General features: G+C 36.7%; 2 protein-coding genes across 8 annotated transcripts; both read left to right on the top strand.

Annotated features, from left to right (window-relative positions):
- Positions 1 to 8293: 8293 nt before the first annotated feature.
- Positions 8294 to 21285, top strand: EMB3011 (RNA helicase family protein). 3 transcript variants are annotated; one of them, XM_088862695.1, is made up of 17 exons: positions 8294 to 8346; positions 8537 to 8671; positions 8866 to 9069; positions 10694 to 10767; positions 10965 to 11391; positions 11929 to 12102; positions 12516 to 12658; positions 12801 to 12907; positions 13933 to 14041; positions 15001 to 15178; positions 15561 to 15790; positions 15930 to 16109; positions 16526 to 16597; positions 16868 to 17044; positions 17248 to 17309; positions 18642 to 18794; positions 19382 to 21285. In XM_088862695.1, the coding sequence occupies exons 3-17, from the start codon at positions 8928 to 8930 to the stop codon at positions 20979 to 20981; spliced, it is 3828 nt and encodes a 1275-aa protein (XP_088718821.1). In that variant the 5' UTR covers positions 8294 to 8346; positions 8537 to 8671; positions 8866 to 8927; the 3' UTR covers positions 20982 to 21285. The 3 variants fall into 3 exon arrangements, with proteins under 3 accessions (XP_088718821.1, XP_088718822.1, XP_088718819.1); XM_088862696.1 differs by having other exon boundaries at positions 12538 to 12658; XM_088862693.1 differs by having other exon boundaries at positions 8545 to 8671.
- A 1407-nt stretch (positions 21286 to 22692) lies between these two features.
- On the top strand, positions 22693 to 27227 carry LOC18439652 (Lojap-related protein). 5 transcript variants are annotated; one of them, XR_016052668.1, is made up of 6 exons: positions 22693 to 22899; positions 24048 to 24174; positions 26089 to 26227; positions 26319 to 26518; positions 26716 to 26923; positions 27039 to 27227. XR_016052668.1 is itself a non-coding variant. In XM_088862697.1 (5 exons), the coding sequence occupies exons 1-5, from the start codon at positions 22708 to 22710 to the stop codon at positions 26838 to 26840; spliced, it is 672 nt and encodes a 223-aa protein (XP_088718823.1). In that variant the 5' UTR covers positions 22693 to 22707; the 3' UTR covers positions 26841 to 27227. The 5 variants fall into 5 exon arrangements, 2 of the variants coding, with proteins under 2 accessions (XP_088718823.1, XP_088718824.1); XR_016052667.1 differs by having other exon boundaries at positions 26319 to 26407; XR_002281914.2 differs by lacking the exon at positions 22693 to 22899 and adding an exon at positions 22974 to 23160 and having other exon boundaries at positions 26319 to 26407.
- The last annotated feature ends 152 nt before the right edge of the window (positions 27228 to 27379 follow it).

Raw genomic sequence — 27379 nt, forward strand, 5'->3', positions numbered from 1 at the left:
CTAGGCAAAAAAGAACAAATCATTGCCATGAAGTTTGAATGAGAGAAAATTGATTATCTTTGATGATTGAGGTGAATTTTAGTTATGATTGTGATTGGGGTAATTGTGAAATATTTAAAGGCTTATTGCTTCTAAACTTTGTATAACTCTTTCATATGATTGAACTATCCAAAAAAGAATGTCAATGTTGCTCGCCATTATAATGTCAATGCTGCCCGTTATTACACAGTTTATAGTATGTTATCGGTTGGAAACTGGCCCTTCATATAGTTGTATTGAAGTTATTTTCCACACGAATGAATATATCAATAGTAACTTAGCTTTAGATGTTTGATGCTCTCTTTTGGTCTTTCTAATGATGTTTGATAAACACACAATAATAATAATATGGTTATTATGTCTGCGTGTAGACTACAGAGTAAGGCCTGTTATGTAATTGATTAAAGAGTATTTTGTCTGTGTGTGTAGATTACATCGTTTTTTTGTATGTGTTTGTAGACTACAATGTAACGCCTGTTATGTAACTTAGAACTTCCTTATATTCCAGCAGATTATCAAAGACAGAGACCCATAACTTCTTTAATGTTCTAGCAGGTTATCAGAAACCCAGAAATTTTTTAACATTTCAACAGGTTATCAAACACATAAACCCATAATTTCTTACAATAACTTCTTTCTTCTCAGCAAAGAAGAAACTTCCAATTTCCAGGGAACATTTACCTTCCAGTTGTCAAACACGCCCATAAGGTTAGTCCACCCCATCCCTTTTATTTGGAGGGTTTAGATTTAATATTATTTTAAAAAATATGCTACTTTTTGACATTGTTTTAAAAAACTTGTCAAATCTACACTGTCTAATTAAAATGAAAGTGATAAAATATTAAGACGTTACTTCTACAAATAAGATTGTAGCGTTATATAAACCCCACCTGATGAATGAAACTTAAAGAAATAAGTGGAGTCTGGGACCTCACCAATGGAGTTCCCTCAATTTTTCTTACCCTTTTGTAGCAAAAATAAGTTTGAGAAAGAATTTGTGTTCCGGTATGGTCAAATTGTACATTCGCTCTGGTACATAAAACATCTGAGAGATTTCTTTAGCCAAATCTCTCATCTCATGTTCTCTTTATGTGATATACATGTTTTTTTTGGAACTCTATACAACGTGGAATAATTGAATGCCGCTTTATGAATAAAACTCTTCATGGAACCAATGAGCAGTTACGGTTTAACACTACTTATTGATATATAAACAGTAGTTTCTTTTGCTGGTTTTGGGCTGCTTTAAGATTAGATGTTCTAAGAAATACTAGAGGAGTTTTATTTTATTTTATTTGATTTTATTTTTTGTGTGAAGCATCAATTGATAATTAGAATTCAGAATTTGTAGCTAAGTGATTGCTATTTCTTGCTATAACTTTCTGCAGGTGTATACCACATATTGTGTAATTTTGGTGGTTTCCACTTAGTTTCTTTGACAATCTTATTTTGCTTAGAACTTACAAACTATTAAGTTGTTCATATATAGCTTAGCAAGCCCAATGGCTAGTAGAATCATAATGGCTGAACTTTCAAGAATAGAAAACCTAAATGGGACCAATTTTGACATGTGGAAAAGTAAAATGGAGTATCTCCTCATCCAAGATAGAATTTTATATGTACTAAAGGAAGATCCACCAGTAGTTGGTGATAAACCAACTGAAGAAGAAAAGAGAAAAAAAAAAGTTTGAAAAATTCTTGGAAGTTGACCTTATTGCTAAAATATCAGTATTAACTTTTATGCAAGATGACCTAATTAAGGCATTCAATTATGAAACATCTAAGAAAATGCTAGATGCAATAAAAGCAAAATATGACAACATATGAAACTCACCTCCAATTGCTATTAGAGCAATGTAACTCATTTAAAATGAAGGAGGTGTTAATGTAGTGGAGCATGTAAACAAAATGTTAATTATGACTAGCCATTGCTGGAACGACATGCAAGTTTCCACAATCTTAAATAGCCTTCCACCTTCATGGAGGATGGTAACAATAGGTTGAATGCCATATCTCTTACATTAGGGGACCTACCTATGCAATTAGCATTAGAGCAAAAACACATGAACAAAGATAAAAAGAGTGAGCTCATGCTTGCTCAAGGAGCTCCCAAATATGGCCAATCCAAGCCTAACAACTAGAAATTTCAAGAAAAATTTAATAAGAAGAACAATAGGTTCAAGAACAAAGGATCCAAGCACTACAACTAAGAGGAGACTAAACAAGGACCACCAAAATGTTTCTTATGTGGTTAGCCAGGTTAAAAAACCGCTGCCCACATAATAAAAATCCGCAAAATCCAAAGCATAGCAGAAATAAGAGCAAGAGGCGTGAAGTTGTTTGTGTGGTCTTAGAGTGCCTACTTGCTGACCACGACATCAAAGGATGGTGGGTAGATTCAGGCGCTAATCGTTATATTGCAAGCTCAAAAATCCTTTTCGAGGACTTCAAAGAAATAAACTCTAGGGAGAAACACACATCTACATGGGGAACAACACCTATTATGATACATTAGGTGTAGGAATATGTGAGTTGTATGTAGGGCCAATTAATCTTGTATTAAATTGATGCATATTTTGTCCGAAATATTGTATTTGTCTTCTTGCTCATTAGAAAGGGCTTTGAAGTCCACTTCCGATCATTGAAAGTATCAATTAGAAAGCGTCGACAAATTTATGATTGGGGACGCTTGGTTGATGATCATAACTTGTTTCTTCTTCATGTAAATGAGAAAGTTGATAATAAAATTTCTACTTATTCTGGTTATGTTGGTGCATACACTTGGCATCTTGGGCTTGGCTTAATAGGTTAATAAAGAAATGTCTTATTCCAAACTTAAATAATGTAGAATTTCTAACTTGTTATCACTACTTGCCAGGAAAAATGACTAGGAAATCATATAAGCAACTTAAAAAGGTGGAGGTCAACAACGCATGTTCTAATTCCATATCAGCAAAGAAATAAGTTAGAAAATAAAACTCTATTTTGTAACTTTGTAGGATACCTCGAAGGTTCAAAGGGCTATAGATTTTATCATAAAGACAAGGGGCTCATTGAAAGTAGAGATGCTTAATTCCTAGAAGATTTTAATGAAGACAACCTACCTGCGGTAGATAGCATGATCTACTTAAGATCATATGTGACTTAGAACCAACCACCACCTACAGTGGATATGGATAACCCTGATTAACATGATGATGTTTAATTACCCACACACCCAATGTTAGTGGTCCAAAGAGGTTTTGAGCTCCTCCATCATACCTTGATGATTTCTATGTCTACATGAGTGAGGAGATAGACAACCTTATTGGCCTAAATGAAATCAATGATCCCTTTGACTTCAATGATGCAATGAAGTCACAAGAATCTCAAGAATGACTTAATGCCATGAGAGAAGAATTAGATTCTATTGAGAAAAATAAAGTTTGGGATCTATGTGATTTACCATCATATAGAAAACCTATATGTTCCAAATGGATACTTAAAAGAAGCTAAAATCTGATGGATGAATTGATAAATTTAAAGCTAGGTTAGTAGCAAAGGATTTTACTCAAAGAATAATCCATTAGAATAATTTTGGCAATCGTTGCTTATTTTGACTTAAAACTTTGCCAAATGGATGTAAAGACGACATTCTTGAATGTCAAACTAAAGGAAACCATCTACATGAAGCAACCTGAGGGCTTCATGATTAAGAGCCAAGGAAACAAAATATATAAATGAAACATATCTTTATGTAATTTAAAACAATATTTAAGACGATGGTACTTAACATTTTTTGATGTTATCCTTCACATGGGGTATAAAGTGAATAGACTGGACCATTGTGTATATGTCTTGAAGAGCAGGAGTAAATTCATGATACTCTCATTATATGTAAATGATATCATATTAGCTGGAAATGATTTAGAAATGATTGATAAGATTAAGTCATAGCTTTTTTCTCGGCTTAGGATGAAAAAAGTGGAAGAAACATCGTATGTCTTAAGTATACAAATAACTAAAGATAAAAAATCTAGAATATTATGTTTGAGCCACTTGACTCTGTTCTTAAAAGATTTAAAATGGAAAATTGTAAATCATTGTCTACCCTTGTTGAAAAGTGAATAAAGTTATCTAGGAAGGATTGTTCTGTAGAAAGACAAAAAAACCTAATGTTCCCTAGGCACAAGCTATTGGTAGCTTAATATATGTAGTACGATGTATAAGGCTAGATTTGAGTTATGATGTAGATCTTATAAGTAGATATCACAATAATCCGAGCATTGCCCATTGGAAAGGAACCAAAAGAATTATGCGGTACATTAAGGGAACAAAGCATCTTAAATTATGTTTTCAAGCAGATAAATTTGAAGTTCTAGGATATTCAGATGCATATTTTGCTGGGGATAAGAATGATAGTAAGTCCACCTCAGGGCATGTTTTCCTCTTTGAGGTGCATCTGTTTCTTAGTCTATCAAGAAACAAGGGTGTGTTGCTAGGTACACATAGGAAGTAGAGTAAATTGCATGTACTTATGTCGTCTGGACAAAACGTTTCATAAATGACTTGAAGCTATAAATAATCGACGAACCAATTAAATGTTTTGTGATAATCAAGCTGCAACTAAATTAATACAAAGTGGAGCAAATAGTTCCAAATGAAGACATATAGATGTACAATATCACAATGTTTTAAAAAATGGTCTGCCTGGCGCCTAGGCGACCTGGACCAAAAATCCACCCGCCTAGACCCAGGCGGCCCTACACGGGCGGATGTACCTGGGTGGGCGCCCTGGAGGGCTAGGCGTTTTTCGTTTTTTTTAAATTGCAAGGCGGTTGAGGTTCTGGGCGCTCGCCTAGGCGTTGGGCGCCAGGCAGGCCGCCTAGGAGTTGGGCGCCAGGCAGTCCGCCAAGCATTTTTTGAAACCTTGCAATATCATTACATTTAGGATGTAGTTGAGAAAAATGAAGTAACTGTTAGTTACTTTCCCTCATCAGATATGATCGCTGACCCATTGACAAAGGATTTAAGCGTCAAACTACTTTTTAAGCACACTAGCTTAATGGGACTTAGAAATGTTTAAGTCAGTCACTTTCCATGAGTGACAAATCCGCATTAGTGTGAAAATTCTCATGATAGAAATTATGGACATTTATTATGAGAGGCATATCCGCAAAAACGTGAGAAAAACCTCTTGATAAAATATTGTCTTAAAGGTCACTCAAAAGCTAGAGTGTGCCTATGACTTATTATTATGCTCAACCGTCATGGCCAAGGGGGAGATATTGAAACGTGTGACCATGAGGCCTCACGTTGCCTACTTATTTCTATGGACCTCTATTTTTATGGGTGGAATTCCATGTATATTTATGCTTAACCATTTGTAAAGGGTTTTTTTTAATGTAATATATATAAATAAATATTTTATTTTCTCAAGGATTTCTAACGTTCATGTGGATAAGCATCCTGAGATCTGGGAGTTTGTTTCTCATAGACCCGTTGAGAAAAAGGATGTTGGGCCCCTATAAGTATGGGAAGTCAAAGAGAGGAAAACATAGCAAAAATACAGAGCCTCATGTAAATAGAAAGCTTCTTTTTTCTCTCTAAGGGTTCCTAATTAAAATCCGGGTTCTGCGATTACCAGCCTCACAGCACACCCATCTTAGATCTCGTGTTTGGCAATCACCCTCGCTCCATTAATTTTGCTTTCTATTCTCATATAATGCAATGCCAATACTAAATTTATTTCCATTTACTTATATTTAAACACCGACTCTCCTATTTCAACGACCCCAACTTTTATAAACGAAGATGGGCCAAATTGGATTCTCTCTCTCTCTAACTTGATCCCCCACCCCCACCCCCACCCCCACCCCCACCCCTACCCCTCTCTCTCTCTCACGTGTGAACTAGTGTTGCAGTTGTGAGCACCGCAAGTCCGCAACCATTTAAATTATAACTCTCTCTCTACTTTTCGGTGCGCAAGTATTCGAAGCCTCTTATTTCTCAAATTTAATCAAGTTATTTCATTATTGGGTACCAAAGCTGTGTTCTTTAAAGTTTTTTGTGGCCTCAAACTCCTAATTGACGAGTTTTGTTCACCCCAATTCTTTCTCATGTCCAGCAAATTGTAAGTTTTTATTTATTTATTTAGTGTATTAATGTGTGCGGTATGAGGTTTTGATTTAATCACCTCTGTCTTTCTCATTGTTCTAAAGGTGATCATGCCCAGACTGTCGAGGGGTTTTGATTTAATCGCCTCTGTTGCATAGGCTGTCGAGGGGCCAAGGCGCTTGGGCATCCACCTACGGGTGCCTAGCCTAGCTCTGGGGCCTTATAAAAATAAGAAACGTATACCATTATGGCTCATTTTAGAAAGATAGAAACTCAAAAAACTAGATTTTTGTGATTTTCATATGATTGAAGGGATCTAGATGCCACCCATTAAGATTAGATTTGGTTTTTGAGATTTCATAGGTCTATTAGAGAGGTTTTTTAGAAGATTTTGAGATTAGAAAACATCTCAGGTGGAAGTTTGGTGATCCAGCAATCAAATTTAGTGAATTTTTTATTTTATTTTGAGATGTATTCTTTGGGATCTAAGTTGCTATTTTGATGATTCGATGTCTTGCTGTCTTGGATTATATTTTTTTATTTTTAGTTTTTACTATGTGTATGGACTATGGAGTTCATGGAGTTTGGATTATGGTATGAACTATGGATATGGTATGGTCTAATACTCTAATGCCTGATGGTTTGAAGTTTGAACTTCAAAGTTTGATTTTTTGAATTTGAAATGTATGGAATTATTGACTAAAATATGTCTCAATATGTATTTTTGTAATTTTTTACACTACTGGGCTGCCTAGGTGGGCGTGATTGGGTGGCTTGACCCCTCGGCCACGAGGCACTGCCCGATGTTTTTTGGAACACTGGTTTTTCTCATTCTCATGGACTTTTTTCTTTTTTTTGACTTGGTTTTGGGATTTTAAGTAAGTTTATGATTCGTGTTTTTGTATTTATCGTTATTGGTTAGTAAAAGAGTGTTTTTGGTGTTTTTGTAGAGGAGCTAGGGGCTTTCCTTATGTGAATGGATTTGATGAATTAATTTTAAAGGAAAAAATTGTTGTTTGTAAATGTTTTTAATGAATAGAAATTTTTGCACTTATTATGTTTGATGAAATACTCAGAAAAAGCTTTTCTTACTGGATCTCATATTTTTTTCTGTTTTATATTTTTTTTCTTATTTGATCTTGTTAATTGCTGGGTAGTATGCCTTAGTTCATATCAACTTTTCTGATCAATAATTGAGTATGCATAATTCTGCACTCTCCATTGATGATCTATATTCATGAGTTTTTTACTAGTTTAGCTTGTATAATAGATTGTTTAATGGTGTTTTGTAGAATGAGCTTTTTCCTTGCACCGTAAAGCTGTGTACTAAGTGTTGGCATGTTCTTCCCTCTCTTTTTTATGGTTCTATGAGCAAAATTTTCATTCATTACCAAAGGGAACATGTATATAAATTTGTATTGGGATGGTGTACCCTTGGCCTCTATGTATATATATGTATATACGCACACACTCATACATATACATATATGGCCCCCAATGTATAGGTATGTATATACACACACGCACACATATACGTATATGTATGTATATGTATATGTATAAAGGGAGCCAGCCATCTTGTTCATATTTCCATGATCATTCATGGCCAAGATACTCTTTGTGGAGTCACTAATTTTGAAATTTATATGAATTATGTAGTATTATGTTGAACTTAACAATTGACCGATCGTTGCCACCTCTGGTTGAATTTGGATGCCTCTTTTACCCATTGGCTTCGTGAAACGGTTGTGGCCGTACACTCCTTGATCCTTCAAAACAGTTTGGTTGTATAAACTGCTGATTTTTGTGAGTTTTGACCATTTATTCTGTGGGGCTTTATCTAGATTCCTCAATTCTTGACTTTTTTATGCTTAAGCGAGTCATGTTATGATTTGTTAAATTGAAGGAAATTGGAATTCAAAGTAGAGGAAATTTTGGATAAATATGGTTGCTTTTATGGGTCTCCTTGGGTGCTATTTAGCCTTTTCTCCATGTGTATTTCTTTTTTGGTTATTTCTTTTTCTTGTGACTATTTTTTTCATTGTTTTAAACCGTTAGTCACACCATTACACACTTACTATAATGTTTTGATGTTTATTTGTGTAATAGTTGTTATTGCAGGTCAATAGCTTATGTTAAAAGGAAGTGCTGTAGAAACACTCAAGAGAAGTCAGTTGCTTATTAATTGCAAGTTAGCCTCTTGAAATGGAGGTAAGCCCCATATGGGCGATTTCATATGAACATTGTTGTAGTTCAATCTCAGAAGAATATTTTTTTATGCTAGTATTGTATTCAATGTATTTAATTTTATAGATAATAAATTTATATCGTAATATTTAAACGTGTCGAACATTATATTTAATATGAACTTTTAGTAGTGATTCTTTTGATTTATGGGTAGGAAAACAGGGCATTGCAGGCCTTGATGAAACGAAGGATGTTTTGGAACCAGATAAAGGAAGTAAAGGGGGGCTTTATGTTCCTGGGAAAGATCGTGTCATATTTAGACCTCCTCCTGAACGAAAGTCCATTCTTGGTATGTTTGCATTCTTAAATGATTCCGCATTGGAAAGTTTGTTCTCTAAGAATGATATGTTTTCCATCCGAAACTCTTGAATAAAAGTATCCATATGGTGTGCGAGTGCACTGGTGAAATAGTCTCTGTTAAATGAGACTATCACTAGAAAATGATGGCAATAACTGATGAACAGTGGTATTTGACACTAACAGGCTTGGATGCTCTGGCCATTGCCAAAGGAGGAAGAAAGAGTGAACATGGGTTTAAAGTTCCTATGGATCGGATTGTTTCATCTATGGCATCACTAGATGCAGAAGAAAAGTCTGATTTCCAAGAATCTGAAGATGGTTCAAGTGATGTGCCTCAAAGAGAACACGAGCTTGCACATCGCCATTACCGGGAATCTTCATCTAGGGGTAAGCTATTTATTTGAGTAAATAGTGGATAGTAATGTCTTGATTACAATGGAAGCTTTGTCCAATTATTTTAAATTGCATACCAAAACATTGCACAGAAGACACTTGAGATCATCAGTTGTTTTTCAAGAATATGATATCATCTAAGGTCTGTTTTGGATCCCTAGGAAAAGATTACGTGGAAATTGCTTTCAAGGGAGATTGCTCACTTCTACTATTTGGATCCAAAATTTGGGGCGGAAATGAGAAATCGTTTTCTCAATTTTATGCCCAAAATAGAGAAGTTACTTTTGTCCCCACAAGCTACAAAATTAATTTCCCTATCAGATTTCCTTATAGAGCCAAACAAAAATAGATAAATAAATAAATACAACAAGCTTATAGCTAGTTGGGGTCTAGAGAAAAGGGCAATCTTTTCCAAATCTCTCTCCCTCTTTCTCTCAGCTCACCTCTCTTTTTCTCTCTCCTCTCTAGCTCAACTGCCGTAACCCACTCTCTCTCGAAAAATCGTTATATCTTTGTTTCTCATCTCTCTCTCTCTATCTCTCCCTATCCATAGAAATCCCTTTCTGCTTCTATCTTGCCCTAGCAATTTCCTTCTCTCTCTATCTCTACCATGTTTTCCTTGCCAGAGATTCATTGCGTTTGACCCCATTTCATGGTGGGAAGATACATTCTACAGTGCTTCCAAATGCCAAATGCCATCCAGACAACAAAAACCAATGGTCTATTGGATCATCACTGTCCATTAAAATGAGGGGGGATGATTGAGATAGAGTGGAGCTTACTAGAGCTCTGACATTTCAATGTTGGGGTCCATTGTTATTATTTCAGTGGATGGTGGTGGATCCCACACTCTCTTCATCACCAATGATTGCCCAATAGACTATGGTTTTTCCCAATTCCTATGGATTATACTTGCCTTGTTTATTTTCAGATCAAGGGAAACCCTGAGTTGGCACTTGAAAGCATTTTTGAGCCGCTTTCTCTCTCAAACTTAACCAACATAGTACTGTGTTCTTTTTCTTTACCATTATTTACCTATCAAGACAATTTGTGAAACAAGCTCCGCTTTTTGCTCTATATGAATCTACTCTTCGTAGATGTCCTAGCTTCATTTTATCTATGTATTGTTATTTATACTAGGTCTTGAATATCTTTCATAAAACAATTGGGGCTTGACATCTGTAACAATTAGAGATATCATAAGGGCCCATCCAAGACAATAATGATGAATGTAGAAAAATAGCTCTGATTCAAAATATTTATCATAGAATAAGCAGGACACCACATACAGTAGGTGCACAGAGAAGTAATCTTGCTAAATTCTGTTCAAAACCTGACATTTCTATCAAATGGAACTTTAGCTTTTGAATAAAAGCTTTGATCTTATGGATTATATTTGATAAGTGATACTAAATATTATTAATGTAGGGTTTGGATGTGATAATTTCTAGCTATGGCTTGGTAAAACTTCGCATGCATCGTCCTGTATGTTTAGTATTTGATTGGTGTAGAGTTATTGGCTTGGTGCTTTGTGAAAAAGCTAAACCTTGTCTTGTTATGCGAACACCTTGTATTCTTAAGTTTTATGAGATGCTCACATACATGTATAATTTTTCAGAGAAATTATCTTTGGAAAAAGAGAGGGAGGCTGCATCTGAAACACAGTCTTCAAGTGAACGCCATCGTACCAAAGTATGTCTATTCTTCTCCCTTTTGTTAAAGAATATTCATTATCATCATAGTTTCATTTTTTACTATCACATGCATATTTATTTTAGAGTATCTATTTCTATTGAAAAGTGACTTACTGAATTCTGAATTGGATCTTTTTATTTGTTAGTTGATGCCTGAAAGTATTAAGATCTCTCTCTCTTTTTATTTGCTTCAAGGACTGCACTCCATCGAGTGACATTTCTAGGAGCAGTCCATATAGGACTCCCAGAAGACACGGGATGGAAGGTTATGGTAGTGGAAGGAGGGAATCTGAGGCTGAGGAAAGGAGTGACAGCAAGAAGCAGAGATATGATAGTGATGGTGATAAAGACTATCGTGGAAGGGAATCACACAGGAGACATGATGGCTATGATCAGATGTATGTTGGCGAGCATGGAAGGAAAAGAAGTAGAGATGCATATTCTTCAAGATCATCTGGGGCTGAGGAAAGGAGTGACAGCAAGAAGCAGAGATATGATAGTGATGGTGATAAAGACTATCGTGGAAGGGAATCACACAGGAGACATGATGGCTATGATCAGATGTATGCTGGCGAGCATGGAAGGAAAAGAAGTAGAGATGCATATTCTTCAAGATCATCTAGTATGTTTAGTTCAAAGAATATGTTTTCTCTATACCAAATTTTATTGTTAAATAAATCATGCTGCTATATGCATCCACATGCGAAAGCAGATGTACCAGCACATCCATTATGCAAGTACATATTATTTCTATCTACATGTATGTACTGGGATTTGAAAATACGACTGAATTCTGAATATGACTCTGCATAAACTTGACTATGTACTCCTGAAGAGCTCATTTACTTTCCTATCAGAAAAATATGCTATTTGTCAATGGATCATGGAAATCTGTAGTCCATTGGTGTCATCACATTCCAATGATATGATGGATGATTCTTTTTCCATATCATGGTTACTGATGACAATGGAGAGATTGTGAGACCCCCTTTGGGCTCATGTCCTGCTCTGAAGGGTCTCACTCTTGCTCCAGTCTATTGCTAAAGTCATCAGATGATGAACCCTCATGGACTACAAGTATACTGCAGTAGTTGTATTATAATACACTTCCCTTTCTCCTTATGGTTCCCATCATAAAGAAATTAACTGTGGCTTGCAGGCAAGTCTGATTGGGATGACGGAGGATGGGAATGGGAAGATACACCTCGTAGGGATAGCCCTCATGTGCCTAGTAGAAATCATTTGCCTGCACACTCTCCAATGCTGGCTGGGGCCTCTCCTGATGCACGATTGGTTTCACCTTGGTTGGGAGGTCATACTCCTTATACTTCAGGTATTTTGAAATTGTTGACAAATCAATTAAAATTTTATTGTTATGCATGTCTTCTTTTCCCCCCCCACTTGTCATACATAAAAGTCAACTCTAAGTATACATACACGCGCACCTAGCCTATAGGCTAGACAGTCCATATTGAATATCAGTGATATGGACAGCTGGCATTGTGTGTTAGTTTTGTTTTTTACAAATAAAATAAATAAAACAATATGCAAGAAACAGGGGAAAATAGGTGTCTGCAATTGCCAGTGAATGCTGGCTGTCTACATGCCTCCTCTGGTTCAATCAGGACCATGTAGGCTATACTATTCCATGGGCTGGCTGCTCATAAAAATTTTATCTCACACACTGAGGTTGTGCTTATCTTAAGAGCTTGAAACTGTCTCACTAACATTGTTAGGATGTCACAGTTTCTGCTTCTCCTTGGGACAGCGTTACTCCTTCTCCAGCCCCAATACATGCAAGTGGAGTTCCAACAAGGTCTTCAATGTCCCGTGGTCAAAGATCACATCAACTCAGTTTTCCGTCAGAAAAGTCCCAGCCACGTTTTGAGGTAACAATTTGCACCATTTGAAGGAAATGATAGTTTTCATTATGGCAAGTCTGCATGCATTCGGTAAGTGTTTTCTATTTCATCTCTTGAGTGCATTTAGCAATTTTTTTCCTGAGAGTACTGCTATGTTTTGATCATTCAGGATGACGGAGTTCATAAAAGATCTTTGTCCAAAGAAGAGTCTCAGGATGTCACTGAAAGGATGAGAGTAGAGATAGAAGATGCGGAGCGAGATGCTGACCGTGCCTGGTACTAACAGTCGACTAGAGCGGCTTTTATAAGATTACATTATTTTTCTCCAACTTGGAATATACCATGTGTATTATATGGATGGCATATACGTAATGCATGCTATGCTTTGCCTATATCATACTTACATAATTGCTAATGATTTGGATAAACATAAACATTGATACTAATAGTCAAAAAATCACAGTTAAATAATTGCTTATGATTTGCATAACGTTACATAGATACTAACTATGTTGTCTGTTGTGTTGAATGAGTCAATACTTGTAGATGTGCAAGGTTGATTTAAATTAGGAAAGTATGCCATGAATTCAACGAACTGCTAAAAATGGGATCTATTTTGGGTTACTGCAATTCAACGAAATGTTTTTTTTTTTTTTTGAATATACGATTCAATGAAATGTTGGATATTAGAGGGGGGGGGGGGGGGGGGGGGGGGGGGAGAGAGAGAGAGAGAGAGAGAGAGAGAGAGGTGGGGGGTGGGGGGGAGCACTTTTGTTTTACTGCCAAGTGAAAAAAAGGGTTATATTGTAGTTATTCGTAAGTCGCCTGTGTGATTTATTATATTTGTATGAAATTGCTTTGAACTAGTTGCTCTCCACCTAAGTTCAGGTTAATATTATAAGGGAAATTTATCAAATTCCCATGAGAGATGAGCAATTTAACACCTTATCAATAACTTTTGAATTTGGTCTAAGAGGGTGAGGACTTCAAACTTTCTCTTGACCCGTCCCAAAACCCTAGTAAAGGAGGTGGGTTGTGTTAGGTAGGCAACCAACGTAAAACTTTGTCAAAACTTTTCATGAATTAGCCGATCCCAAATAGTTGGGAAAAGACTCTGTAGATGATGATGATATGACCGATAACTTTTAATTTAATTTCAAAATACCCATAAAAAATACATGAACTTGAGTTGAAATAATTGCAAATATGTAGAATGTTAGGGTGTCTTGATAAATTTCCAATATTATAATACGAGTAGTGAACTAGTGATTGATGGTAACATCTATGTTTTCATTTTGTAGGTATGATAGAGAAGAAAGTGGTGCAATTTTCGATGCTGATAGCTCATCTATATTTCTTGGCGATGAGGCTACTTTTCAGAAGAAGGAAACAGAGTTAGCAAAAAGATTGGTATGATTGAATTTATATGCTAGAAATCTCTATCTGTATAGGTGTGTTGGCTTCGGATTTTTGTTAAAACTACAAGAAAGTTGTGTGTGGGTACTCAATATTTAAAGGTTCATGAGGCAAACTCTAAACTCATGCATGTACCTCCCTCACTTGACCAGTTTTAATGAAAAAAAGGCAAGGCCATATTTTAATGATTTTTTGGAGAACTTTTCAAAGTTATTTATCTGTTTTTAAGACCAGGTAAGTTGTGTGCAGCTTTGGATACAATGAGTCCCACATTAAGTGGAATTCTTACTCATGATCATTACAAAGATTGAACGTAGCATCTGTAACAAACTTTGATATGCCCAGCACTATATTAACTATGTTAATGACTGTAATGATGTCTCATGGAATATGTACATGCCTTTCAATTTGTGTATTGAATATATTTCAGTGGTTACCTGATCACCATGATGAATGCTCCACTCCTTAGCTGTAGCATCTCTTATTTGCAAATTAATAAAATAACTGTAGGGAAGGAGGTAAAAAATTTCAAAAAGAGTTCTGTGTCATGTTAGCTTTAAAAGGCCTATGCAAGTCAAAATTCTGCATATTTTTGGTGTATCATAGGAAGATCGTTATCTACTGCAGCACAAGGCCTGAATTTGTTTTCACGGTCATTTGTTTGACAGCAGCAACTAGTTGATTAATTTGTCAACAACATTAAAAAGAGTATCATTGTTAAACTTTTCATGGCTATCAGAGTTCTTTCCTGAGGAAGTGTCCTCGTTGAAACATGCAGTATTAACCAATAGTTATTTGCATCTTGTGCTTCATTTTCAGATAGTGATAAATTTTCCAAAGTCGTATTATCATGGCATAACCATCTTCTTTCTGGAAATTCTACGTGCAATCATTGCACCTGCAAATTTGTTTGATATCTGTAATTAGATTGAAAATTGTTCCTTTTAATGCAGATACGGAAGGATGGAACTCGAATGAGTCTAAGCCAAAGCAAAAAGTTGTCACAGCTGACTGCAGACAATGCACAGTGGGAGGACCGCCAACTTCTGAGGTCTGGAGCTGTTAGAGGAACAGAGGTGCAAACTGAGTTTGAGGATGAGGACGAGAAGAAGGTCATACTTCTTGTTCATGGTAAGTACACAAATACAGCCGCCTCTGCTAGCCAGTTGGTCAGTGATGAGAAGGTTTACTTCAATTCCATGAAACGTTGAAACGCCATAATTAATTGGTGTCATCATCTTCCAATTATTCGATGGATGGTGATGGAGGAAATGGAACCGCCATTGGGGCCTATGCAATCCCATTCTCTCTCCATCAGAATGCCTCTTTTTGCTGGAAGTTGATGACCAAATAGACTCCGTTTTTTAAATAATGCATTGGATTGTATTATATTTTCCCATATTATGAAATCCTTTGATAAAGATTATAGGTGTAAATATTAATTTGAACTATATAAAAGATGTATTGGACTAAAACTTGGTTGCTGTCCTTGTCTTCCAATTTGTAATTGCAGATACCAAGCCTCCTTTCTTGGATGGCCGTGTTGTTTTCACCAAGCAAGCAGAACCCATAATGCCAGTGAAGGATCCAACTTCAGATATGGCCATCATATCACGCAAGGGATCTGCTTTAGTGAGAGAAATTCATGAAAAACAGAGTATGAACAAATCGCGCCAGCGCTTTTGGGAACTTGCAGGTTCAGCGCTGGGCAATATTCTGGGGGTTGAAAAATCTGCAGAGCAGGTTAACACTTTGAGAAAACCTTCTGCTTTGGCTCCTTTTTTGTTAATGAACCCTGACTATTAGTAACTGATTTTTGCTTGTTATTATGCAAGTGAGGCGGTATGCTGATTTGGTTTTTCATATGTATTTCAAATGCCAGATTGATGCAGATACAGCTGAAGTAGGGGAACATGGTGAAGTTGATTTTAAGGAGGATGCAAAGTTCGCATCACACATGAAAGAAAAAGGTGAAGCAGTGAGTGATTTTGCAAAGACCAAATCACTAATGGAACAACGGCAATATCTTCCGATTTATTCTGTTCGAGAAGAGTTGTTGCAGGTCCTGTCCTCTTCTTTATATAGAATTTATATTATATTAGACATACAACATTTTGCAAATTATTGATCATCCTGATATACTGAACTTGTTCATTGTTAATCTAGCATTCTTTCTGAAATAGGAATTTATACTAATAATTCAAGTGATAGTGCTATAACTATGATCTATGTGTCATCACCATCTAGAAAAATGGATGATGGTGGGGAGAGAGAGGGACCCACTAGAACAGGATGTAACTTCTTTGGTGTGTACAACTTCCTCTCTATCATCCATAATTTACTGGATACTGATGACCCAATTGATGATGGTTTTTCCACAGTAGAAGGGACTATTGTATAACTCCCATAAATTCTTATATTGTGCTAAGCTTTACATGTTTGTGAATTTGATCATTTGCTTCACTTATTGTCCATCAGGTAGTTCGTGAGAATCAGGTAATTGTTGTCGTTGGTGAGACTGGATCGGGCAAAACGACGCAACTTACACAGGTACTTCTAATTTTCCCCATAAGTTGGGTGGTTCTTTTTTATTACTATTGTAAAATGTTAACTGTATCTTATTAATTGAATGAATCTTTAGAAGTATTATTGTTTTAAATATCTCAAATAATTTAATGAAAGATTCTAAAAGTTGGGAGGTTCTTGCTTCCATCCTGTGTCGGAAGCTAGAAGAATGTCAGTGTTCTATATTTGCTTAGAAGAATTAGCTTTCAATATTTGTTTGGTTTGCGAAGCTTTACAAATGAGATTTTGTTGCAGTACCTGCATGAGGATGGATTCACACAAGGTGGAATTATTGGTTGTACTCAACCAAGGCGTGTTGCAGCTATGAGTGTTGCCAAACGTGTTAGTGAAGAAATGGAGACTGAATTGGGGGATAAAGTTGGTTATGCTATTCGTTTTGAGGATGTGACAGGAAAAAATACTGTAATCAAGGTAGACAAGAAATCAGTTATGATCATTCTCATTTCTTATGAAATTTTTTATTCTATTTATGTGAATGTGTGTTTAAGAGAAAAAGAGGCTTCAGTTATTTAATGTCACCCCTCCATTTGTATCTGGAGCTTCCAGAGATATCGTTGTCTTGAAACTGTCCCACACGTGATGTTATTTACTTTTCTTTTTTGGCATTATTGCAGTACATGACTGATGGAGTACTCCTACGTGAAACTCTAAGGGAGCCTGACCTGGAGACATATAGGTAAGCCCTAGTCTCTTACTGTAATTTGAGGGGTATTGGGGCAGTAAATAAGCAAATATAGTAACTGAAAACCATGGTCAGTAACTTAAAATCTTACCTGGTTGATTGATAATCTAGTTCAAAATCTATACTGGTTGAGACATACACATGCACAGATACATTCCTTGGAATAGAACCAAAACCAAGAGACCATGGAAATGGAAAGCTTCAACTTCCCTTATTTTTTCCCTTTGAGTAAAAGAGAACTTTCTTGCTTGAAGTTCCTTACATGAATATATGAGGTGTATCAAGTTAGAGATGAGAGACACAAGGGTACTATGGAAACAGTAAAAAGGTTTAGGAAAGCATGCCACTACAATAAGATGCACTATGAAAACAGTGATCCATTGGGTCCATCACCACTTTATTAAATGTTGGATGGTCATAGAGAGGTTGACGTCAATGTTGATCATGCTCTTTTTCTCCATTGTCCGTAACAATGTTCAAGACCATGAAATTCTTGGACAACTCAGCCAATGTGCAAACCGAGGCAACTCACCCAATTAAACAGTTCATTGGCAAGAAGCCAAAAACTTGGCTGAGTTTTTCATATTTTGTAAAATTTGCTAAGAAGAGCATGATTATCCATGGTGGGATTTTAACCCAGTTTGTTACGAAGCCATACCACACTCCTACCATTCCACCAAGTATCATTTACATGACAAAACGATACAAAATACACACATAAACGAAAGACTCAGGTTGAACCAAAGTTTCTGTTAGAAAACTTGGCAACTAGCCAAGTCAACTCCGTAAGTTTTCTGAGTTGAAAATGAATCTTAATTACTTGTCCATAAATGCTATGGCCCTAATGTTTTCTCTGATATTTGATTAGCAAAATATTTGATTAACAAAAAATATATGCAAAATGTTGGCTTATAGGTATAAGAGCTCCAATTCTTTTGATTGATTCATTTTTTCATCATCATCATCATCATCATTAGAGCCTTTTCTTAACTATTTAAGGTCAGCTATATCGCGGGAACCCTTGCCTATTTTCGCTACAACTCGGCGGCACTGTGGCGTGTTGCTTCTGGGGAACGCCCTAGCTAACCCTTGCTCATTTCTCACTATACCCGGGTTTCGGTACCGTGCGTCGCTTAATGGGGATGTCGTAGCATAAGCAGATAGCATTGATTTTAGGATTAATGAAAGTTTTGGCAAAGTTTTATGTTGGCTGCCTATCTAACACAACCCACCTCCTTTACCTAGGCTTGGGACGGGTTAAAGGGAAAGTTTAAGGCCCTCACCCTTAGACTATTTTTTGAGTTGAAGAATTTTATATTTTTGCAGGGTCGTTGTCATGGATGAAGCACATGAAAGATCATTGAGCACAGACGTATTATTCGGTATACTGAAGCAAGTGGTCTCCAGACGTCGTGATTTCAAGCTCATTGTGACATCTGCTACGCTAAATGCACAGAAATTCTCCAACTTTTTTGGAAGGTATGGGATTCTTGTAAAACAACTATAAAAAATAATGAACCCTATAAAGACATCTTTTTTTAGTTAGGACCTGATTGCGGCTCAAGGTTTAATAATCAACTCAAGAAAGGTTGATGACCAAACCAGAAAATGGCATCAGTATGTATTGCCACCATGTTTCGGTGGCAGCATCAAAAACAGTTGGTGGATTATTGAGATAGAGAGCGGTCACTCCGCTTTAGGCTTAGGCATTTCTGCTTTCAAATTAAACAGCAAAGGATCCATCCGAAAGTTATAATGTGACCATGATACAATAGAAATCTTATCCTTTCTCTCTTGCTAATATATTTCCCTCTCTTAACCATTCCTTTTCTCAAACCACACCTAGCCCACCAAAGTATTATGACCTTATCTTTCTCTATCAAGAACAAAAGAAGACAAGGATATATCACAGGCTTCCTCTCACTGTCATCTCCAAATCATCTATAAATAAGTTACACTTATCATGTCCTCAAAAAAAAAAAGATACAGTTATCATACAATTCAATGGCAATTTGCCAATCTCCATCCTTTCTATGACTAAACCTTTTGTGCGCTACCTATTGCAGTGTGCCAATCTTTCATATACCTGGCCGAACATTCCCAGTTAACATCCTATACAGCAAAACACCATGTGAGGACTACATCGAAGCAGCAGTGAAGCAAGCCATGACCATCCATATCACATCCCCTCCTGGTGATATTCTCATCTTCATGACAGGCCAAGATGAGATCGAGGCCACATGCTATGCTCTAGCGGAGCGAATGGAGCAATTAGTCTCCACCACAAAGAAAGGAATTTCCAATCTCTCTATCCTCCCTATCTACTCTCAATTACCAGCCGACCTTCAAGCCAAGATATTCCAAAAAGCTGAAGGTGGTGCTCGAAAATGCATAGTGGCGACAAACATAGCTGAAACCTCTCTAACCGTTGATGGCATATTATATGTTATTGACACTGGTTATGGAAAAATGAAGGTGTATAACCCAAGAATGGGTATGGATGCTCTTCAAGTTTTTCCAGCAAGCAGAGCGGCTGCTGATCAGAGAGCAGGTCGAGCAGGAAGAACAGGACCAGGTACATGTTATCGCCTCTATACTGAGACAGCCTATCAAAACGAGATGTTGCCAAATCCGGTGCCTGAAATCCAAAGAACCAATTTGGGCAATGTGGTTTTGTTACTCAAGTCTCTTAATGTTGAGAACTTACTTGATTTTGATTTCATGGACCCCCCACCACAAGATAACATACTGAATTCTATGTACCAATTGTGGGTTTTGGGGGCTTTGGATAATGTGGGGAGGCTCACCGATCTCGGTCGAAAAATGGTGGAGTTCCCATTAGATCCCCCACTAGCTAAGATGCTCTTGATAGGAGAGAAACTAAGATGCGTTAATGAGGTCCTAACCATAGTCTCTATGCTCTCTGTGCCCTCTGTGTTTTTTCGGCCAAAGGACAGGGCCGAAGAGAGCGATGCAGCTAGAGAGAAGTTCTTTGTGCCCGAATCGGATCATTTAACGCTTCTACATGTTTACCAACAATGGAAGGCTAACAATTATAGAGGAGATTGGTGCAATGACCATTTCTTGCATGTTAAAGGCTTGAGGAAAGCAAGAGAGGTGAGGTCTCAACTGCTTGATATCCTCAAAATGCAAAAGATAGAGCTCACTTCCTGTGGTCCAGATTGGGATGTGGTGCGCAAAGCTATATGCTCCGCATATTTCCATAATGCGGCAAGGCTTAAAGGGGTCGGAGAGTATGTGAATTGTAGGACTGGGATGCCTTGTCATTTACACCCTAGTAGCTCGCTCTACGGACTAGGATACACCCCTGACTACGTGGTGTACCATGAGTTGGTGCTAACTACCAAGGAGTATATGCAATGTGTGACTAGTGTGGAGCCTCAATGGTTGGCTGAGTTGGGCCCTATGTTCTTTTCGGTGAAGGACTCGGATACTTCAATGTTGGAGCACAAAAAGAGGCAGAAGGAAGAGAAGAGTGCTATGGAGGAGGAGATGGAGGAGCTGAGGAGGGTTAGAGCACAAGAGGAGAGAGAGAATAAGGAAAGAGAGAAAGAGAAGAGAGAAAAAGAGAAGCAGATGATTGCGATGCCAGGGGCAAAGCCTCCATCGGGTAAGATCAGACCACGCGGAAGGCTCGGTTTGTGATAAGTTATCTGCCCCTCTCATGGCCCCCTGCCCGGGCATGAGAGAGAGAGATGATGGGGTTGGTGGGAGAGGGAAAGCAGGTTGACATGCAACTTATATGATATTTTTTATCTTTACTAGAACAGGTGGGGAAAGATTGTAAATTCATACTCGGCTAGATTCTTAGAAGTACTTCTGTGGGGTATTTTTCAACTCTTTTATTATGCGCCAAAAGATTATATGATTGTACTATCACTCCTTCGGGTTGACTCCTATTTAGGAGTGTGTTTTTGAGTATTTTTTGTACAGCCCGAAATTTTACAAATGCAACCTTCTCAATCTCGCAACTAACCTTAAACGGAAATAAGCAAGGTTATATGCCATATTTGTCACCGGAAAAGTTGACCCCATAGGAGTGCATCCAGAAGAAAAACAGCTGGATAGAAACTAAGAACTACTGGATTGCCTTAGAAAAGTGTCGGATCACTCTAAAAAAGTGTTGGACTGCAACTAAGAATGGCCGGACCGCGTTACCAAATTGTTGGACCGGAGAGTGCATCCAAAGGAAACATTGCTGGATCGCAATTAAGAACTGTCGGATGGTACTTGGAGAGAGGAAGGGGTGTGAACCTCACTAAAGTGGAAGCGTATTTTGGTTTACGCAATATCGGGGTTTACTGATCACTAAAGTGGATATAAGGCAAGATCGGGGTTTAGTGAGTGATCTAATGTTTTAAAGATAAAGATACCCAGCATTTAGGACTATTTGTACTTAAGAGAGAGAGAGAGGTAACTAATGCTTTTTAGCGAGAAAAATTATATTTTTAGGAACGTTTTGTTTTATGGAAGATAAACGTTTGTTGAAAAAAAAAAGGTTATTTTTTCTTGGAAAATGGAATGCTATGTTTTGGAAAGTTTAAATAAGTTATGAGTATTGTGTTTGATAATCTTATGGAATGTTAAGAAAGTTTTGAATGCTGTATTTGATAATGAATTTATATAAATATATATATATATATATATATATATATATGAATATTAATATATATAAAGTTGACACCTTTTTAAGATAAGATTACTCAACATTTTAAAGTTGACACATTAAATGTAGAATTCGAGTACACCTATAAAATATTTCTAAAAAGGTTGTTTAGGTGTTTGAAAAAATATCTAATCGATTACCTTGGCATCAAGATGTATAATTATGAGAAAAAAAAAGAGATTTCAAAGTCTTAAAAACATTACATCTTGCAACACATGATATGGACTTTCCATTTTCAAGAAATTTTATGCTTTTATAGATCAGCTTGATTCAAACTATTTTTTTAGTTTAAAATTTTATAATTAAAAAACGAATTAAATTCTCGTACCCTCTTACGAATTTTCAAACACCAAAATTATATCTCGGGACAAACTTTGGAGGAGCACCTTAATTTGATTGGTTAAGGTTGCAACCACTCCCGTTAGATATTAAGTCGAAAATCTGGTCATTAAGAGGGGACACACATGTAGATATGAGTGTGAGTCCATCTTGGGGAGACCTTATAATTTTTGATGGAGTTTCCATGAGTCAGACACATATATGTCATACACCGTTATATTTAGTTTAGGCCGGTGGATTTTTAAGATGGACGTTGGTGATTGTGTTTCCTATAATATTTGGCTCTTTGCGCGTGTTTAGAGAGAGAGAGAGGTTGGGACTTTTAGGCGCTGGAGAGTTGGTGTAGAGAGAGAGAGATAAGGAAAGATGTTTTGGTTTGCGGCAGCACACCGTCATCCCCGTCTCTGCATCTCTGCCAATCGCCCCGCCATTCTTTCCCAGATTCCCGCCATTAATCAAACCCTATATTTTCACGGAAGGATTTATCCCCTCCCTCTTTCTCTCGCTAATCCCCCTACTCTTCGGATTTCACAGTCTCAGGGGCTGCGGGCTACCAGTGTAAGCGTCTCTCTCTCTCTCTCTCTCTCTCTCTCCATAGAGTGATTAGGAAGAATCTCTCTTTCTTAACAGAGTGGTAAGAAGAATTTCTCTCTTAAGAGAGCTCTCTCCCTCCCCTTTAACAGGGCAGGAAGTATCTCCATCTCTTAACAGATTGAGCAGTTCTCTCTCTCTTGACAGAGCAAATAGGAAGAATCTCCCCTCTCTTTAACATAACAGAGTTAGTAGGAAGAATCTCCCTCCAACCCCCAAACAAAAAAGGTGCAAATAAGGACAGATTCTTTCATTTTATATATTCTTTCATTATGTGTCCCTATACCTTATCTGTGATTTTAGGATTTGGCATATGTGTGGGGATTTGTTTCTTTTCTGATATCATGCTTGAGGTGTGGAATATTATTGGGTTCTCTCGAGAAATTTGGAAAGAAAAAAAAAACAGAGGGGTTGAGTGGTTTCTCTAGAGGACTGGCTTGAATTACTAGCTACATTTGAAGGCCGTTGGGCTCAAGGAAGATTATCTTTGGAATTTAACCAACTGTCACCTCTTTCGAATAAATGACTGGTTTCACTGATGAAAAGGGAAAAGACATAGAACAAATAGGAAAAAGGCGTAAAATGATGAAGTAGTTAGGTGATATAGCTTTGTTTGTGGCAATTCTGCAACCCGTTGATGAAACATTCCACCTCTTATGGTGTTTTTCCTCATCTTCCTATTTTTAGTAGTGAATCATTGTATCTTAGTTCAGTTGAAAGGAATTCTCTAGAAACCAAACCATTTCTATCCAGGAATTGTGCTCATGAAAATTTGGGTTCGGTTCATCAGAGTTGATAATACTTGTTTTGATTTTAATATGGTGGAATTTTTCAGGTAAGAGTGAGGGACTCATGTTATTCATGACAATCATAAAATATTTGCTTTTTGTCGTGGAGCACTGTGGTGTCTAATGCAGTTTATCTTCATTGAATAAACTGTCTGGTTCACCACTTATTACAATTCATGCATTTTTTTTCTCTTCGATTAGTGGACTCCTAACAAATTTTTAGAGCTTTATGCTGGCCATTTGGCTGCTCATTTTATTAATGGTGATTATTAGGTTGACTTATGTCTTTGAGGCATCATTTAATGATTCATTGTTTCTCTTTTGTAGAATAAGAATGGAGATATGGATGATGAGATGGATGATTTGATTAACAAGTATGGTGAGGTAGTCTACCGAAGTAAAGACCAGAAGCCTCATGCTGCTGAAGTCGATGATGATGCCGAGAGCTTGTCACGTAAACTGAATCATTTTGTCATTATCCTTTTGATTATGGTTTCTTAGAATATCGAAAGGATTGCCTTTTTTTTTTTGCTGATATTGTGATTGGATGAACAAAGAGTGGCCCCAAAATGATCCCCCTTTTTTTTTTTTGTCATGCCTTCTTTTTGTAATATTTCTTCTTTTGTAGATGAACATAGTACGCTGGGAGGGAAATCCATGTCGACATTTTTTCTGTTTTGACTCAAGTTTTCCGGTGGCCACTTCCCAAATTTTTTATTTTTTTTTACTGTTAGCCCTTTCATCAAAAAAAAATGCAATTTACTAGTAACTCTTCATGTACAAAATTAAATTTTCAAGTGTACTAATTTGATATCCACACCCTAATCCTCCGGTATAACAACTGTTAATGCTGATCTAACAATTCCTTCTCGTGCAAGTGAGTCTGCTACTTCATTACATTGCCTCCATGAATCCAAAAATGTTAATTGTAACCTATTTACTTAATCAAAAACTTCTTTCATAATCACCATAGGCACATTTCCAATTTATTGGCACATGCAATAGCCTTTCACGAGTCTCCTTCTATGACAATTGTCTCAATTATTCATTTTGAAAATGTATGGGTGGGTGTTGTAGATGTTGTTCGCAGTCTTTTTAAAATGACAATTTTTTTCCCCCTTACTAACTGCGGACAATAAATCCTTTTAAAACTTATTTGTTATGAAATAAGAGCAAAACAATCACCCCACCATTTTATAACATCAGAGAAGCATCCTCATGTTTTACATTTTCTTGTGTCATTTCCATGATGATCAGGAGACGTGTCACGATCTTGGAGATTAGATTGATTGTTTTGAGTCTTTTGACAAAATGAGATCTACTACTCTTCGCTCTAAGGAGGATATTCTGATTTCATGAGGAAATTGAGGTTTTTCTGCCACTCAAAAAGTACCGAGTGTGTCATTTAATATTCTTCCTCAACACAGTATGTTATGATATAAACACATTACATTATATTATACTGTATATAAAAACAGTATATTTGGAGGGACACAGTATATTCTGAGGGAATCCCATGCCACTTTTTCTTCTTCTGTTTTGATGAAGTATCAATATTTTTTTTGAAAGTGTTAATTTTTATATATTGAGTAAAGAGTACAAAGGAGAGAGAGAGAGAGAGAGAGAGAGAGAAGCTATCCACAGGCGGATAGCAGAAGTACAAGGAGGGAGAGAGATAGAGAAGAGAAAAGCGGAATACAAAGGCCTTCTTTTTGAAGGTTACATTAAAACAACGCAACCAAAGAAAACAAACCCATTCCAAAACTTCTTATTGATGGAATATCAATATTATTTGGCTTTGAGAAACCAATATATCTTATTTTGAATTGTCTCCCATAATAGCTGGAGCTGTTTAAAAAATAATGCAGATTTTATTAATAAATATTATTTTTGCCACTAATGCCAAAACAAAATTTAAAAGAGAGGTTTCAATTATTCATTTGGAAAACCTATGGGCATTGTGATCGCAAGTCCTTTATTACTAAACTTGCTGAAAACATAGTGATTCCTTTTGAATCAAATGTTGCTGTAAAACAAAAGAAATAGAAGCAAAATCTTACTCGACTTTCTTGTTACATAAGAGAGTTGAGATGTTTTCTTTGTGTTGTTCCTTAGCTGATAAGCTGTGGTGATATTTGAGATTAGATTGCTTTTTCTTTTTATGAATCTGGTTTCCTAGTTTACTATGATGGTGAGGATATTCTGATTTTGTGTGACAAGTAGGTGTCTTTCGTCCATCTAAAAGAATATGAATAAATGAAATTCCATCATGGCGAAGTTGGTCATTGTTTTGCTACCAAGTTAGACATCTTTCTTTTTTCTCATGTACATTATATATGTTAAAATGGATTTCGTGGGACACTTGTAGTTGCTGTCACTCTTGCCAAGGTTGCGAATGAGGTAAAGGCTGCAGATATCAGAGTTCTATTTGTGAAACCTCTTGTGTATTGGACTCGTTTCTTTATCATTGCCACGGCTTTTTCACGCCCGCAGATCGATGCTATCGGGTAAATGGTTCAGTCGAATAATGAATCTCCAGTTTCTTTGTAGATCCAATAAAGTGTAGGGTATATTGGAATATTCTTGTACCCAATGCAGGACCAGAATCAGAGATATAGCAGAGAAGCAGTTTAAGAGAGTCGCAAGAGGGGACACAAAGCCAAACTCATGGACCTTACTGGACTTCGGTAAAGACTTTTCTTTGTCTCAAGCAATAAGAACTTTTCCTTGCCTTATGAAGTGAGTGGGGAAATGCCGAAATTGCACCAGTTTCAAAGAATTCACAGAAAGAGAGAATGGTTAGAGAATTTTTTACCATCAGGAACTTCTTCCATCTGTTTTGCTCTATTTTCTTTACACTTATTGATTGTGTTATATAGCCCACACTGTGTATGTGTTCCTTTACAATGAATGAAATGGTTTATCGCATATCACATTGATAAAGTAAAGAAATTACTAGGACCGTTTTTTACTTTAACTTCTGCTCCCAACGCAGGTGATGTTGTTGTGCATATTTTTCTCCCTCAACAACGTGAGTTTTACAACCTTGAAGAATTTTACGGCAATGCTACACTCATCGAGTTGCCATTTAATACTGAATCCACCTCCTTTAGAGAGTGAGATACCTATGACGTTTCCAGCTTTGAATTTCTGATACAGAGAGAAAATACTCGAGGATGCAGAAGCACGGTTGCTTGCCATAGGTTGAAACTTTCTTTTTATATCATCTAAAAATATTTTTCCTTTTTTCTAACTTTTTTTTTTCCAGTTACTTAATGCCTTAAGTTGGCTTCCTAAATTTTTGTTCAAACACTGCAGAATAATTGTGAAGAATCTTGTTTGGGCTTATCGCACAAGCTTGGGCTAATCAGATGTAAGTGGCTTTAGGTCAGGTTTCCTTGATGAGTAAATAGGCAAATGGGCCTCCTTTCAATTAGAGAATAGGTCTTGTTTCTTGTAATTTGTGGATGATACAGAAATGAAATGAATTTGGGGGGCCCAGATAAATTTGCAGCTTTTCTTCTTTTTGGAAATCTCATGAAGTGGTTTATGGTAATTTTCCATTTTTTTTTATGAGTATATAATTAATCAAGGCTCCTGTTCCATGAAAAAAGGCAAATGATTTTGCTGTTATTCATTAAAAGAAAAAAGCAGGAAAA

The sequence above is a fragment of the Amborella trichopoda genome, chromosome 3 (genome assembly GCF_054954075.1).
Source record: "Amborella trichopoda isolate Santa Cruz 75 chromosome 3, AtrichopodaSantaCruz75HAP2 v2.0, whole genome shotgun sequence".
Lineage (NCBI taxonomy): Eukaryota > Viridiplantae > Streptophyta > Magnoliopsida > Amborellales > Amborellaceae > Amborella > Amborella trichopoda.

What these genes read in the sequence shown, in the direction of transcription:
- EMB3011 (XM_088862693.1), top strand. An exon ending in CCGGGAATCTTCATCTAGGG is followed by an intron (nt 9,070 to 10,693) that starts GTAAGCTATTTA and finishes ATAATTTTTCAG; the next exon opens with AGAAATTATCTTTGGAAAAA. An exon ending in GTGAACGCCATCGTACCAAA is followed by an intron (nt 10,768 to 10,964) that starts GTATGTCTATTC and finishes ATTTGCTTCAAG; the next exon opens with GACTGCACTCCATCGAGTGA.
- LOC18439652 (XM_088862697.1), top strand. Translation starts at nt 22,708, where the DNA reads ATGTTTTGGTTTGCGGCAGCACACCGTCATCCCCGTCTCTGCATCTCT. An exon ending in AGGGGCTGCGGGCTACCAGT is followed by an intron (nt 22,900 to 24,047) that starts GTAAGCGTCTCT and finishes TCTCTTTTGTAG; the next exon opens with AATAAGAATGGAGATATGGA. An exon ending in ATGGACCTTACTGGACTTCG is followed by an intron (nt 26,408 to 26,715) that starts GTAAAGACTTTT and finishes CTCCCAACGCAG; the next exon opens with GTGATGTTGTTGTGCATATT.